Raw genomic sequence first — 16,512 nt, 5'->3', positions numbered from 1 at the left:
TACTTGCCTGCGACTCCCACAGTACCTCCAGTTTAAGAAAGTCTGAGACTTGGGTGAGAAATACATTCCAAGAACAAGTATTTATGAGACAGAGGTAGATATGTTGTTTCATTGCTTTTACAGTTGTGACACAATTAAGCTGCAATGTATTTGATCGCCAAAAGCTTGACAAACTGAAACAGGAACTGCTGTACCGGATTATAAAAGCTCCAATCAAATCCTTTATTTTGGATTACAGACCATTTCGTTTATCAGGTAGACATGAAACAAAAGTGTTGGATGGGTCAGCTTTTTGCAAGCACTTAGTGGATTTTCATCAGAATGAAATTTGAGTCACAGTGTTGGAAAGACGCTGTCGTTCCATTATGGCCCAAAATAATTTGATTACAGGGAGAAATACTGTAGTTAGAGCCTGTGTGGTTTCTGGTTAGCGCTGATGCTGGTAATGAGTCATGGGAGTTGTGACATTCCATTCTGCACTGGTACAATAATGGCCTGGATTAAAATGACCTGCCGCATCAGTGGCTATGAGCTGGTCAAAGAAAATACCAACAACAGGCAAGTTATTGTCTAAGGATGAGTGCGTGTTAATGGGTGTTGAAAACAGAATAAAGAGAAACCACCAGAATAGGTGACCTCTTACTAAAATGTACTAATAATGAAATGTTTTTGTTGTTAGCATGTTTCCTTATTATACTATTCTTATTCTTTGAGTAATATGTAAATACTATGGCATGTGGTAATAATTGAGTACTGTGGTATTGTTATTTGAGACCTTTACCATGGTGTGGTTGCAATAATTTTATGTAAATGTAAAAAATCAACTTCATGTAACTTGGCACATGTTCTTTCAATTCCAATATTGACAAACTATATTTGTACTACACACATCGAGTATTTCATCAGACTTCTAAAGCAAGCCAAACTCTGACATCAACTACACAACTAACAAGAATTTCCTGTTAGCATGTAAACAATGACACATAAACGGTGGTCTCATATTGCAAAATCAATAATGGTATTTATTCATATTCTGTCAGTAAACCACAACACAAAAACAAGTATAATAACAAAAAGTAAACAGAAAAAAGCAACATCCACAACAGTGCCAGAGCAGGAAACATTAAGTCTTTGAGCGTCTCATCCCTGATGCGAGATGATAAATCCTGAGGGTCTGGAGTCTCAAGTGTCCAATGAGAGATGACATCTCATTCAAACAAACACTCAATGCAAACCTTTATGCCATCAAACGCATACATAGATATACATTTAGATGACATGAGTGCATGCTCTGTGAAGCGACGCACACCTTTCCTTCCCGCAAGCAGAAGTTTGAAGTCAGGCATACATGTCAGGTCATGTCATCTCTCCAACTTTAGGGTGTTTTTGTAACAAGACTATACATCGATCATGCAGTGTATGAAGTGCGATAAGGCAAACAAGTTCACAGACATTTCGACTTGTAATTCACACTGACCTGAATGATTATTGCAGAGTGAAAACATTCTGGGTCCTTAAAAGTTTTCTGCTCTCTTTTGCAAAAAGCATCTGTAAACAACGCACTTAGCATTCAGGTCTACGTAACACTTGGGCAGATGACAGATGATACATTTTTCTTTTTTAAATCGATGAACTTACATATTCGGTATGTTCAAGCAACAGAAAAAGCAAGCACAATGTGCACACAACACAAGAAAACACTTTGGTTGCAAAGACAACTGTCGTACAACAAGAATTAAACCGATCCAACATTGAAATCAACTATGTACAACAAAGGTACTTACCGACGTAAAAATACGCAAAATAAATTCTCAAACCACTTATCCAGATTGCACAATGTAAACAAACAAACGACCATCCCATCTCTGTTTATTCCTTCAGTGAAATACAAAGCGTCTGTGGTAAGTGATGGATAAAAAACTGTTCAGAAATAAAACCACAGTAGACAGGTCCAGATAAAGTTGCGCATCTATAGATCGAGCTGTAGGTTGGTCATTGGAGATTTTTGAGAAGTTCATACTTGATATCTTTAAGCATTAAGGGTTTTATCAGCAGAAAAGAAAAACAAACAAACAAAAAAGATAATCAGAGATGTGGATGGACGGTGGTGTCATATTCACAAAAAACGGATTAGATGCAAAACAACTGCAGTGATAAATTAAATAAAAAAATCAAGTTTAGGAGTTTCTGGTTGCACATAAAATGCGGTATTAAAAAGCTATCGATTCGCATCTCCAGATCCTTCACTGTATCCTCTCACGAAGAATAAACATCTTCACGATACTAGACTCCACACAGTTCGGAAAGTTATTCATCTAGCATCCTTTAATCATAGCTCTCTTAAAAAAATAGCAACATTGAGAGATCCATGGTTGCTAACACACTACTCTAAATAGCAAACTGAAATAAAGACATCAAAAAATGTCCACTACTCTATTATAACAAGAACAGATAGTATATTTGTCTATATTTCTTTATCATCTGTATTTACAAGAATCTTAACTGATCTGTTACATTGTTGAAAGCTATGCGTGACATTTATACTCTCAAATCACTGACACGGAAATAAACGTTAAAGGGGAAATTAGATATTGGATAAGACATCACTTTAAATAGTTTCGTCAATGCGAATGCTAAAACGCAAGTGAGCCATCGTCCCTGATAAGTTGGGGTGTTTGATTAGGGTCCACTTTTTGAAAATGTCCTTTTAAGGCAAAGAGAATGGGAATGCTGGAGGTCCTCTTCTTAAGATCTTTTAAAGAAGACCGTTTTTTTATTTCATCTGTCAGTCAGCGTTCTTCCTTAAAACGTGAGGTATCGACTGCCATAGAAGTCTTGATAGTGAATTTCATCGAATTACATAATGAGTCAAGAATTTTTGCAGTTTGGGGAAAATCGATGCAGTTTGTAACCCCTTTGACACTTTGCAACTTCTACGAACAGACTATAAGATTTCTTCAACGCCGTGAGCGAAGATCATAACCAAGCCCGGCTCCAGAATCATATCTTCACCCATGTGCTGGTTCTCGCAGGCCATGACCACCACAGCCTGCTTACCCGGAATGCGTTTGGCCACGTAATTTTCGTAATATCGACGGTTCATCTGCCGCGTCTCCAGCGTGGCCAAGCCCTGGGGCCAGTTGCGTTCGTGGGCATTTTCGATGAGGTCATTGACGATCGACAACGGGCATCCGCTATCTATGAGGGAACGTTTAATGACGGCCTGGAGCACGGCGTCGGGTGTTGAGATCATTCCACCCCAGCGGGTCACACGAGCGGGCTGCAGGGAGTTCACCCACCTGTTGGCCAAATCAGGTGTGGTTAGGACGGTTGTCATGTGACGGATAATTAAGGACATTATTGCTTACTCTGTAGATTTTTTATTTACACAGTAAGCAAAGATGATGAAATCAGCATGTCTTCTTATCTGTTATCTAGTTTACCAAAAACTGCTATAGGGCTTTTTATTTAAGTCAACAAGAAACTGGATTCACAACCCGTTTTACTTCTGCGAGGTGAAATGAAAAACAAACAAACAAATTAAAGACAACGACAAAACCTGTAAAATCTTACTAGATTTCAAACGATGTAAACTTTAGCACAACAAAACTGATAAAGTTCATAATAAACAATCAAAATGAATTTCATGTTGACTTACTCCAAGATTTCATTGTACTCTATGCTCTCCTCCAGGTTCTGCAGGTTAGGGTTAGCGCTGCGTATGGCTCGCATGTAAGCTTTCAGGAGCTGGATGTCACGTTTCTGGAACATGCAGATCACAGGTGTTATGTTACTATTCATTAAATATAATGTTCTTGCAACAACTTTCCCCTTACACATTACAACAGCCTTGTGATAAAGAATGAAATGTGCAAGTCTTACCTGCTCTGCGAGTTGGTGCTTGTGCTCAGCTGCAGTCCTCTCCAGGTCAGCAATCTTGGTCTGCTGCTTTTGCACCACGGTGCGCAGGTGCTTGATACAGTTGTGGTTGGGCATCTCATCTTTGGGCATTTCTAGCCTGAGAAAACATCAGACAGGTCTGTTCAATAAACGAACCTTAAAGACATTCAGATTTATCCATTTGGCAGGCGCTTTTATCCAAAATGATTTTGCATTCAATGTTCTACCAAATGAGCTTCAGAAACACATTTTGCTAACTCTGTTTCTAAGAAGTACTTTATTGACCAACAATCTGTCCAAAAATAAATACTATATTATATCTAATTCTCATTGCTTTAAAGATATCCATGCATTCCAGTCCTCTAATGGAAAAATCCCCAAAAGTTAAAATCCATCAAGCCTATCAAGTGCGTTACCAGACATGTCACCCATCCCTGGGAACTCACCCGCAGCCTTCCTCGCACGTGACAGGTCGCTTAGGGTTGTGCTCACAGTCTTTGAGGTGCGACTGCAGCTGGTCGAGGCGCAGAGTCGCGGTGCAGCCGAAGACAGCGTTGTCGCAGGAGATCTGCAGTTTAGAAAGCATGTTCCGCATGATGCGGGGAACGGGTCGCAGGTGGGCAAGGGTCACCACCGTGCGGTCCACGGGACAAATCTGCTGCTGGGCAAACCACTGTGTGATGCAGGCGTTGCAGAAGGCATGCTCACAGTGCGGGGCCTGAGAGAACACGTGCATCGATTAGCATGTAACTCAAAACTCTGCAGCTACCCATTGACTTCCAGCTGACTTTCAATGTGAACTTTTACAGGTTATGAATGAATAAAATACTTCATTTTACCCCAGTCTAGTGCGTACAGAAAACTACGAGTCATTAATAACTTGATTGCCCCACAGGAATTTTTTTTTCACCCCGAGACACAATATTTAAGTGCCCTGATACACAATATTTATAGCTGTCTGTGTGTTGCCCAAAGTTTTATTTAGTTCACAGGATCAAATTCTGGCTCTAACATTTCCTCATTCACAACATTACCCCAGAGATTTGGTATCGCATAAGAACAAATTCCCCAAAGGTTGAGTCACTTTCTCAAGGTTTTCTCCCGAATTAAAATAAATATTGACCTGCACTGGCTCCTCCAACACCCCACTACAGATGGGACATAACAGATCCTCGTCTACCTCTCCTTGGAACCTGGTGATGTCGTACCCCATGGCACATTACCATAACCTTCTGGTGTCTGTTACGGGACAGACAAGGAAGAGTAAGTAAAAAACGCATAACCGACATCACCGCACAGGAACAGTAAAATATTTGGGAAAACAGTCAACAAACATTTTAACTCATGCTGTTGTATTAAAGAAACATGTTCTGTAGAGAATGTAAATATGATCAAAATCTGAACTGACAAACACGCATTTCTCTTGCATTACCATCACCCGGACATTTACGGCCTAAGCAGCCCAAAGCCCATAACATAATAATCCATAGAAATCAGGAGAAAGGTAAACTGATAAGAGATTCAATGAACATGGCATTTTGAGCTGAACATGGAGGCACTTAATGTCCTGGTACAGTACAGATGTAACGTGATCGTGTCTGCTGTAAAAAGGTGACCTTTTTGTTCTTTGTGGAGGCACCGGGTCTACACATCTCTCTCAAGGGTCGGACGCAATGCCTGTGTGTTTTTGTGTGTGCGTTGGTATGACATTACATATGCTCCGAGAAAGAAATACGGTTCCACTCCGCAGTGTGATGGAGCACTTGACAGCGCAGGATAATCAGAGATCATTTTGTGAGACCCCGGGATAGCTTTATGATTTTCAGAGCACTGTTTGTTTGTTTTCTTTATTTATATAGCACATTTATAAACAACCATAGGCTGAACATAACAGACTTATAACAGACATAACAGACTGGTAATTAAGATTAAAAGACATATATTACATAAACATTTTATAAATCGGAAAGGTGATTAAATAATGCAACAAGAGCAAAACTTGAAAACATTTTCAGGTCCCAATTTGATCAGGTAAATGCGATTTCAGCATTAATTTTAAATCAGACAAAAAGGATGCTGTTCGGATCGGACAGAAATGTCACAATCCACTCATTAATTTCTCATTCACAAGGTTCTGCAGATCCCTGTCTGCGAGATAGTCGCATAAACAACATAAGAGGCATAGCTATTTATTTAAAGGGATAGTTCATCCAAAATTTTACTTAATTTACTTAGTCTCTTGTAGAGGCCTTCACAGGTCCAAAAATGTGGACTCGAACCCGAAGAGACCGGTGATTGTGCTGCACAGACCCGACTCGTCCCAATATTTTGAAAGTTGGACCCGAAACTGTTAAGACCCTAAAAATGCCATAAATGTCCTACCCGGACCCGACTATTATTTGAATGTTATACTCGAACCCGGCCGGAAAGACAGACCCTGGACCTGATCAGCACAAATTTTTTGTCTTACCTATTAACGTTACTCCCTTGTACCCAATTGTGATGCAATCCTCATTGCTTATGTGGCTTCCATGTTACTCATTTTTGCCGATTGAACAAGCAGCATTACTTTGCTATTGTCTATGTGCTCTGAGCAGAGTCTGAACAACAATTTAAGATAAAACAAGACGCTTAATTTATTTCAATATAAACATAGAATGGTATAAGTTTCAATGCGTGCAATGGTGGAATAAGTCCCACCTCCTTAATAAAAGAGCCAATTGTCAGTCACGTTGTCACTGCTTAAGATCCGGTTGCCTCCGGTTTAACCTGTTAAAATATAGACACAAACCCATACTGGTCTGGGGTCCTCTGTGAAGACCTCTAGTATCTTGTCATTTCAAACCTGTTTGACCAAAGAAGATAGGTTTGTATTTCTGCGATGAAGCGGCTGACAGCTCCGTCCACACAACGATCTCATTCGATGTAAGTTCTGCACCTCATGAATATTAATCGGCAAACACACGTTAGATTCTGAAATTATAGCATAGCGTCAGGTGGGGCATCACTGAAGTCATGAGATCAGGATGCAGCTTCAGCTGCAGGGCGAGACGGTGCGTGGACAGAAAAAACTGTTCTGTCATGGAAAAGGCTGAGAATAATTATGTACATGTGCTTTTTTTCGTTTTTTATTTTTAATTTGCAACGATTTCAAACAAACTTCTTTCACGTTGTCATTATAGAGTATTGTTTGTAGAATTTTTAGGAAAATAATTAATTGAATCCATTTTGGAATAAGGTTGTAACATGAAAAAAAAGTGAAAAAGTGAAGCGCTGCAAATACTTTCCGGATGCACTGTAGTTTGGTAGTAACTAGCAAAAACTAGTATGCAGCACTGGTATTGGTATCAGGCCAACCCTACTGACACCTATATAAGTATAACATTTATGCCATTGATATTCTACAAGGTGATAAACTGTGCAAAAACACATTATCTTCCATTAAATAATTCATGATTGGTGATTAGACGATGCACTATAATGGTCACTTTAATGGTGCATTTGCATCAATGTTGTTACTGACAAAAATCTTACTGAAGGGGCAACAATAATGATGCAAAAAACAAGCGTCATGCCATTTTTTATGTAAAATGATGAGGCCAAAAACTTGCTATTAGATATGAACAACACAATTTTAGAAGAATATTTAAACCCATTTTTTAGAAGAATATTGTTATTGACAAAATGACATGCCATTTTAGTAGGTGTTAAAAACTAATCATTAGGAAATATTAACTTTTATGTCACAAGAAAAATTAAACAGAAGGTAATTGATCTGCTGTTATGTACGGTGAAACTAGCATACCTGACTAAAGCACAGCCCTCATGATTCCTGTACAGCGAGTCTTCCTCATGTGTCAGGTGAACGGGGCGATGTTATGACACGGGATAGACCATCCCCTCCTAAGAAACAGAAAAGATGCATCCATTATGATTAAATCAATACAGCGTTGTTCATTTAGAAGCAATTTAATAGAGTTCAAAAGCGGTTTGAAACATTTTCTGTTAAGGACTTTCCTGGAAGCATCAGACGCATCTTTGGCATGTTTATGTTCAATTAGTTTATCTGTAATTTAAGAGGCTTTGTATTGCTTTGGAAATGATCATTTATTCTATTGAGATCCTATTTCTTCCCACTTTCACTTTTACAGCAACCAAAACCATAATGGCCAGAATGAATCACAATCCAATTAAGATGCTCATTTATGAAACTGATGACACATGAAAATAAGCAATCATAATCACATAAACACACGTGCACAGCATGGGAGGCTTAACAAATATAACCCTGTAAAATCGGTAGATATTTGCTAGAACGTTTATACATATATTCACATACATATGTTTACATCAGTGGGCAGAAACGTGAGTCATAAAACATGAAATAATGTGAAGCAAGATGTGTTCCAAACGAGTCAAAACATGGAAGAACTTGTCATTAAGGTATGTTGTTTATACACAATGCGAAGCAACAACACTCGCCTCAAGAAAACAGGTTAGCACATACCACCCCCAAACGGTTTCAATTATCAACCACTTTTCGTCAACCCATTCAATAAAAACAAAGCAGATTACATCAGAGAATGGACATGTTTTATGCAACATCACTAAGAGCACTTTAATCAAGTAGCACTTAAATGTCCACTCGGATCCTTAAGACAAGACATAAAGCATTAGAAGACAAACGCTTTGGTTAGCATGCAGATCAATTCCTCCAAAAAGTGCCAAATTCTAGCACAAATGCAAATGCAGGAGACTGCGCGCTGTGTACCCACAGCAGCTTTTTGCATCTTTTCCGAGACATAACCGTGCAGGGAGGGGTGGTGTTGTGTCCCAGTGGGGACCTAATTTTAGCTTCTCAAACCAGACATTGCACGGGGGAAAGCGACGGTGGTACACAACGTTCTCCCCTCAACCCCCATTACAGCAACCTTAAAAAATCCTTATTTTTCATTTGATAAAGCTCTGAAGCTTAAGTATCACCGATAGCATAATTTTGGAGGATAAGGGGACCAAAAATGATTAATCTCATCCAATGAGCATGAATTTGGGTAATTTGCCTTATAGATTTGGATCACTTGAATAGATGACAGGACCAACAAACCCCACATGGAAGTGCAAGATCATAAGATGGCAAATACATTTTAGGCCAAAGCAAGTATCATATGATTTTAACAGCTATAGTGTTATTGCAAAATGGTGGGTATACCGTTTTGCCAAATGTGTGGTATCTGTATAACACTTATGTCTGGAAGCACAACAGGCCTCCTATATGTGCAAACAGAAACCAATGAAGTTGATGTTAAATTGACTGTGGGCATTTAAACCATGCTATTAAATAAAGCATTATGCAAAAACATAACTGTCTCTCTTGCTCAGGTGGGTTCACTTATGATTTTGCCATGCAGGAGTCAGATGGACAGGCTAACTGTACACTAGGTCATCTACAGACAACATACACGAAGTAAATAGCCTTAAAAAAACAGGACAGGTCAGCACACCTGTTAACAACGTATAGCCATCAGTCCGTACAGACCACGAAGCGAATGCTGGAAAAATAAAACGCACATCTGCCAACCAGAAACACTCATTTGAGACGATTAGCATTAGCCATCGCGATAACGCAGATTTACCAAAACATCACATACAACGTTAGATACCACAGGCAGACTTTTCATTTGGAGTACTCACTTTGTTTCGGCAATGCAATGGCTGACAATTTCACAGAACGTCCTTTATTCGCTGTTAAACAACAGACGAGACTATTTAAAGAGTCTGCGTTGATGCTAAGGAGCTAGCATGGCTAACTAGCAATAAATCTGGCTAACTTAGCCGACGTGACGCCAAGGGAGCAGCTTTATCAGCTAAACATTAACCGCGGATCTTTTAATGTCATATTCCACATATTAGCGATCCATTTAAATCCCTCTAAATGACATCTGACTACTGTACTGCTTGAATGACGCCGTGAGGACTTCATGTTTCACGCGCTCCCCATCCTTCAGTTTGTAACGTTACTGCTTTCCGACTATTTTAACCAGTCGATGTTAATTAAATCGTTTGAAACGCGAGATATCCGACAGCAATACTGCAATACCTGTTCCCGCAGATAGCAGTACTCCAAGCTCTGAAGTGATCCTGGATTTTGAGAATATAATATATGTGTGAGGTTTCAATGGCTCAGCCGAGCGGATGAAGTCTGCCTCTATCTGCTTTTGCGTCTACAGACTGCGTGCGCGCGCGTGCGGAGGGGTAAATTGACCACATTTATTCCTAAAACGTGCAAACGTTACTTCATAAGAGAGATGCACATGTGAGCATAAGATAAGGCAGACAGATATATATATATATAGATGACAATTGCATGTAAATACAGGCCGTGTCTTGAAAAGGACCCAGAGTAGTTAAGGCGTTCTCACTTAAAGACTGTAGAGTTTACATCACGCGGTGATTACTAGGCAAACGATGTTGATCAATGTGTCTCTGATAAGATCATACAAAGATGTGTGTTGATGAAACATTAACCCTAGCTTCACTAAAACATTGTGATGTATCTCACGAGTTCACACTAGACACAAGAGTGCGGATTGCGCAGACCATGTGATGACTTTAGAGACTGCAGGAATGGCCGGCCAGAGAGTCTGGTAAAGATCTGATCAAATTTGTATTTAACAAAAGTTCTTTTGCAAAAACGTTTAGCTTTTTGCAGTGATTCGTTTTTCTAATATGAACGCTTATGTTCAATACGTTTCTCTTAAAATTGACTAGTGACTAGTGAGAGAGCTAGCAGAGAAATGTGGGATTGGGAGAGCATTAGGGTTTTGAGACATTTTGTTGAGAAATTAAAATGTAAAATCTAATTTATAATCTGGTAACCTTTTATAAGAAATTGTTGAGATCTTTTAAAAAAACGTAACTTAAGATACTCCTGTTTTTCCTGAGCAGTCGTTTGCAAGTGGTCTCATTACTGTCTAGGAGAAACAGAGATTTTAACAATATTTTTACTCCCAAGTTTGCATTATTGCTTTTATAAACTGTGATCGTGATATATTCACCCATTGGATTTGTAAGATTGATTATTATTCAACATATTGTACATATATTGTGATTGTAATGTTTTGCCATACATCGTTATTATAGTCACCCCTTTATGTTTGTCAGTGGGTTTTGCAAAAAGTATTAAAGAAGTGTTTGTCGACTTTGACGACACTGTCTTTTAATCATTTTAAAAGTACTGTTTTTCCTCCCCTTCTGAAAAGCGCCGAATTTGGACATCTATGGTGTGGGATGGACAACGACGATACTCTAGAATAATAATTTTATATTTATTCCCATTTCTCTCAAGGATAAACATGAGCTTTAGAATTGTGCTCTACCACTGTATCAGTTCTGTGATAATTGTACCCATCGTCGCACTGGGAACTCATGCCGATAATGTCCAGATCGACAAGCACAGGATGCTTAATATAAGTGCACAAGCCAAATCTACACAGGAACCCCTGGAGGAAGCTCTCGAAGAACAGGTACTTGATTTTTTTTATTGCTTTCTTTACTCTTTCCTACGTGCCAAATAATGCAGATCTACCACATTCCTTGATATTCAAAAAAAAAGATCAAGGGGAAAAAGACAATGAGTGCAAATGTAACTGATGCAATCACTCAAAATAAGTTAGGATAGGATTATGCAGTTACAGCAACTATGTTGAAATGTTTTGTTTGGGGTAAAGGCGACAGACGTTTATGATTCTAATGCATTATCATAAAAACATTGACACATGTTAACCTTGAACATCTTGTTTGTTTTAACACCGCTCAAACTTTCCATGCTCAAGGGCTACTACTTGCAACGGCTGTTTCTTCAGTATGGTGATAATGGGACTTTGACCTACGAGGGCCTGCAGAAGTTATTGGGCAGTTTGGGTCTTGGGGAGGTCAGTGTTCTGGAGATCCAACATGATGGAGTGAAGCATTCCTCACAAGCTTCGTCCCATTCCCACTCACATGAAGACCACCATCAACCTCAGCAGTCCACAAACTCACCCCCACTCAGAGAAAGGTAGATGATGTGAATGCACACGAGTCTGGGGCACTTTTGTCCTCTTATTTGACAAATAAAGCACCCATACAGTCTCCTCTTTGAATATTTGACTTTGGGTGTAAATATTGTTTTTCAAAGCCACAGCTGCAAATCTACTGTTGTGATGGCCTGGTTGTTTTAAACAATTGTAAAAACCGTATCGTTTTATTCAGTCCGAAAGCTCAAGTTAAATCAGCCGTCGGTGGATCTTCTGCAGAACTGGGTCACTCAAAGTCTGACTATTTTGTACATTCCGACCTGAAATACGGACTTAAAGAAAGTATCTCGCTGCTGTCAGACCACCCGGCAGAGAAACACCTTCATGGTAATGTGAGTAAACTCCTCAATAAACTTCCTGTTGAAATGGACAAAGTCTACAAATGTCCTCTTCACTATCACAGGACCAAAGGTCGGTTGCTATCTTGAGGTCTCAGTTCAATTCCTAATCCTCTTTGAGGTTTACAGAATCATTTAGAAAGAGATCATCACCTGAGAGGAAATACATATTTATATTAAATAAATATAAAGCATTAGTTGTGATCATGAATGTGCCACAGATCTGTTCGCATAGGGTCAAACAAATGCAAGTTCATTAGGGTAGCAAATTGAAAATGCTTAATAAATGAATAAAAAGCAAGGTGCAAAAGTCCCAGAAATGCAAAATAATCTTCTGAATCTTCAGAGATGAACCTTACATGATTAAGCGTTATGTTTTTATTACCGTTGAATGACCTATTTCTATCTAAATACACCACATGTCCCCTTGCATGGACTTCACCATGTTGTTTCTACAGTAGCCCTAATCTGACAAACTGCCCTACAGGAGTGCGTTTCGTAAATGCATGATCTCCTTCAGCAAAGAAGCAAAAACGTTACATCTTAGTTCTGTGTCAGCCACCGTAGTGCTTCGAAAGGGAGGTGTGGAGTGAGCCGTTGGTTGCAATTTGCAGCCTCACAGCTAGATGCCGCAAAATGTCATACATTGGACCTTTAAGTCACTTTGAATGTAAATCTTATCTTCTATTTTGGTTTCTGTCACAGTGTCTGAACGTCACCCAGCTCCTATGGAACTTTGGATTGGGTCAAGCAGCCCATATCACTCCCGCTCACTTCACCTTCCTCTGCCCTGCTCTCCTCTATCAGATTGACAGCGGGGTGTGTTTGCGACACACAGAGGAGAACGGACAAGCCAATAGAGCCAGTGAGGGTTTCCTCAGAGGTGTGTTAAACTGTTTGCATCCATGTGATATCAGAGTCTGTTTATTTGGGTTGCTGAGGATTAATAAGGCAATTATATCTCAGCTCTAGGTTGGGCTTCCCTGGCACTCCTCGTGATCAGTCTGCCCTCCTTGTTGACCTTGGGACTGGCACCTCTGCTTCATCCCTCCAGCCTGCAGATGTTCCTCTGCCCGATGGCTGGCATGGCAGTGGGCACGCTCTGTGGAGATGCCCTTCTGCACCTTCTGCCCCATGTAAGTGACATTTAGCTTTTAATTAATTCTGTTTATATTTGTATATATTGCATTTATGTATTAAAACATAACAAAATAAATCATGTATTTAAATGATTATTGCAAAAGAATAGGATGTAAAATACAAACATGTACATGTACAGAAAAACGGATACATTCAAAGTGGTTATTGTTGTAATTTACGCTAGACAAAAGACATCTGCTATCTACATGCGTTTCTATTATAGAAGTTTGTTATTTGTGATTTCAGGCCATCTTCAGTCAACACAATGAACACCAGGATGCGGTTTTGAAGGGTCTGAGTGTGCTTGGGGGACTTTATCTTCTCTTTGTGTTTGAAAGTCTTCTGAAAGTAAAGCAACATTTCAAGGTGAGCTTTATTTAGTATGCAGGAAAAAGTATGTGGACATAAGCCTATTAAGGTAAGGTTTGCGGGCCCGTCCCCATTGTTAAATAGCCACGAGGCTTTAGTTACATCACAACCATGTTCTATTGAAGGAGAAGCATTCTCATTCTAAGAACTGGACTGACCGGATAAAAATCTGTAGTTCAAGAGACCAGTTTCATCAATATCATTGGTCCATTTCTGCAAAAAGTTTAACCAATTTCAATAATTGTATGTTTTATATGTATTTTTTTTAACAGAAAAGGAAGCCTGATGCAGAACCTGGAGTAGAACTGGATGCACTGCAAGGTATGTTTTTCAGTCAGGGAAAATAGCAAACCAGAAAAAAGCACGAGTCATTATTTAGCTTCTAAATTTGGAATCTGACCTAGGTACCACATCACCCAATCAGAACGAGAGTACAGAGACTGGGCACGGGCATTCTCATGGTCAGCCTGGGTCAGGGAAGACGGATCTCAGAAGCATGGCGTGGATGGTGGTCATGGGAGATGGAATACATAACCTTACTGATGGACTAGCTATTGGTAAAGTGGTTTATTTAACAAACTACAGTTTATTGAAAGTGGAAAGTTGTTTCGATATCAGTAGCTTAGAAAAAGCTGTTTCATTATGCATAAGATGTGTTGTCGCCCTTATGGGGCCCCCATTTTGGTCACATGACCACCCATACAAAAAGGAAAATCTGGGTTCTACATAAACTGTAAGAACATTCAAATTAAATATTACGTACTGCATCTTTAATTTAGAAAAAAATGGGGTATGGTAAGACGGATCTTAAAATGTATTAAGTTATGTATTTTCTTTTGTTTTATAGGCGTTGCATTTTCTCAGAGCCTGACGGGTGGACTCAGCACCACAATCGCAGTTTTTTGCCATGAGCTACCTCATGAGCTAGGTACAAATCATCTTTCAAAGCTTCCACATCCACAGTTTTTTTATATGTAAAGTACATATGAAATGCATCAGTATGATTGCTTTGTCTTTAGATGCACACAGTGATGGTTTTTAAAATCCAAATTTTATTAAGGCCTAGTCCTGGATTTAAGCTAATTCATGTTCAGGAAACTGTGTCATTTATATTATATCCCTTAAAAGCTGTACCCTTCCACATATTGCATTACAAATGATCTTCAAACCTTTATTTTTGTTTTGCTTTAGGTGATTTGGCAGTGTTGCTGGCTGCTGGCTGGCCTGTACGTAGACTGGCTGTGTTTAGTGTCGTCTCTGCCCTGCTGGGCTTTGTTGGTGTGTTTATAGGAACGGCACTGGGAAACCAGTGGGCAGCACACTCTCCATGGATTCTCACCATCACGGCCGGCGTCTTTCTTTATGTTGCTCTTGCTGACATGGTAACAATAAATTATCCTGCATGCCAAACTACAGCAAACATTCGCTTTTCCATGGCTTTTGAATGTAAAGGAATTTTTCAGCCAGGATTTATGATACGTCATCCCAAAACTGTGTGCGGTTCCACGTTTTTATAATGGAACATAAAAAGAGAAAATAAATCTTTAAGTCCCTTAGCAGAAAATGACGCAATGAAGTTATGCGTTTCATTTCTGTTCAGTGCCAAAAGTATCATAAATGTGTGTATTTTAATGTTGATCTCCATTCTTAGTTTAAGACTTGTTTTAAATTATACTGATATTAAATACAATTTAACTCTGTTTCCTTAGATGCCTGAAATGCTTCATGGAGATGGTGGATCTCTGAGCCCTCTGAAGCGCTTCCTCCTGCATAGCCTGGGCCTGCTAATAGGGGGCGCCATCATGCTTTGCATTGCCTTATTTGAGGACCACATTGCAGTTAGTCTGGGAGATGGCTGAAGATTTTAAAACGGACCGAATGAAAAAAACATTTTAAGGATATCTCGCCAATGTGAGAGTTACTTCTGAACACTGCAATATTGTTTACATACCCCCATCCCGTACTGGCCCTCTGCAGATATGGATACACTGAAGAAAGCACATTGAATGTATGACGGGACCCTTATATATAAACTATGGTCAACTTGCTTGTAACCTCCTGTTAAGAAAATTTTGTCTGCATGCTAAGCTTCTTAACCTTTTCTTCTTGAATTTCCGCGCATATTTTCATATTTGTACTTTAAACTTTATTAAACTTTTATTTTATAGGACGATTTAAGAAAACTGGTTTCATCCTCTGGTGTTAAAATGTAAAGTTTTTGCCCATAAACATATTTTTACAATTTATGTAACTGAAGCGTTTACACATTATGATCTAATATATCATCTATTGAACAACAGACTGGCAATCATTTATCATTTATTTGATATTTCCTTCATGAGCTTTATTGTCATTTAGTAGAATGTTGTTGCGGAATGTAACTTGCTCTTAAAGGAATCAAAGACACAACAACTTTGTATGTAGCAATAGCATTTTATTTAAACATTACCAATTCTAAGCCACGATACTGAATGACGAGACCTTCTGGCTGCAGCAGTTCATAAACCTGACTAACAAAAAACATGGGATTTTTTTTGTCTTTAAAGTCAGAGAGACAAATTCATTTTTAATAGGGTGAAATAAAAAATGATTATGTTCTTTCTTACTTAAATACACGTACAGAGTTTTACATCGGTTAGTAACAAGTAACCATTCACAAGCTCATACTATGAATTAACAAGGCAAAGTGC

The 16,512-nt window shown here is 39.1% G+C and overlaps 2 protein-coding genes across 7 annotated transcripts; one reads left to right on the top strand and one right to left on the bottom strand.

Annotated features, from left to right (window-relative positions):
• Positions 1 to 973: 973 nt before the first annotated feature.
• On the bottom strand, positions 974 to 10,477 carry rnf41 (ring finger protein 41). Of its 5 annotated transcripts, XM_079477584.1 has the most exons (8): positions 9,998 to 10,297; positions 9,592 to 9,642; positions 7,706 to 7,803; positions 5,024 to 5,139; positions 4,347 to 4,618; positions 3,883 to 4,018; positions 3,659 to 3,762; positions 990 to 3,299 (listed from the first exon to the last, which is right to left on the bottom strand). In XM_079477584.1, exons 4-8 carry the CDS (start codon positions 5,111 to 5,113, stop codon positions 2,945 to 2,947), a joined length of 957 nt encoding a protein of 318 aa, XP_079333710.1. In that variant the 5' UTR covers positions 5,114 to 5,139; positions 7,706 to 7,803; positions 9,592 to 9,642; positions 9,998 to 10,297; the 3' UTR covers positions 990 to 2,944. The 5 variants fall into 5 exon arrangements, with proteins under 5 accessions (XP_079333708.1, XP_079333710.1, XP_079333711.1 ...); XM_079477582.1 differs by lacking the exon at positions 9,592 to 9,642 and having other exon boundaries at positions 974 to 3,299; positions 9,998 to 10,330; XM_079477585.1 differs by lacking the exons at positions 9,592 to 9,642; positions 9,998 to 10,297 and adding an exon at positions 10,320 to 10,477 and having other exon boundaries at positions 996 to 3,299.
• On the top strand, positions 9,694 to 16,121 carry slc39a5 (solute carrier family 39 member 5). Of its 2 annotated transcripts, XM_079477580.1 has the most exons (14): positions 9,748 to 9,904; positions 10,010 to 10,152; positions 10,463 to 10,544; positions 11,246 to 11,423; positions 11,733 to 11,956; positions 12,151 to 12,307; positions 13,019 to 13,196; positions 13,280 to 13,449; positions 13,700 to 13,819; positions 14,095 to 14,143; positions 14,227 to 14,379; positions 14,670 to 14,750; positions 15,014 to 15,204; positions 15,532 to 16,121. In XM_079477580.1, the coding sequence occupies exons 3-14, from the start codon at positions 10,504 to 10,506 to the stop codon at positions 15,679 to 15,681; spliced, it is 1,692 nt and encodes a 563-aa protein (XP_079333706.1). In that variant the 5' UTR covers positions 9,748 to 9,904; positions 10,010 to 10,152; positions 10,463 to 10,503; the 3' UTR covers positions 15,682 to 16,121. The 2 variants fall into 2 exon arrangements, with proteins under 2 accessions (XP_079333707.1, XP_079333706.1); XM_079477581.1 differs by lacking the exon at positions 10,463 to 10,544 and having other exon boundaries at positions 9,694 to 9,904.
• Positions 16,122 to 16,512: the final 391 nt, after the last annotated feature.

The sequence above is a fragment of the Barbatula barbatula genome (genome assembly GCF_947034865.1).
Source record: "Barbatula barbatula genome assembly, chromosome: 17".
NCBI classification, from domain to species: Eukaryota; Metazoa; Chordata; class Actinopteri; order Cypriniformes; family Nemacheilidae; genus Barbatula; species Barbatula barbatula.
Note: the sequence above shows the minus strand (reverse complement) of the source record. Positions and strands in the feature narration are given on the sequence as shown.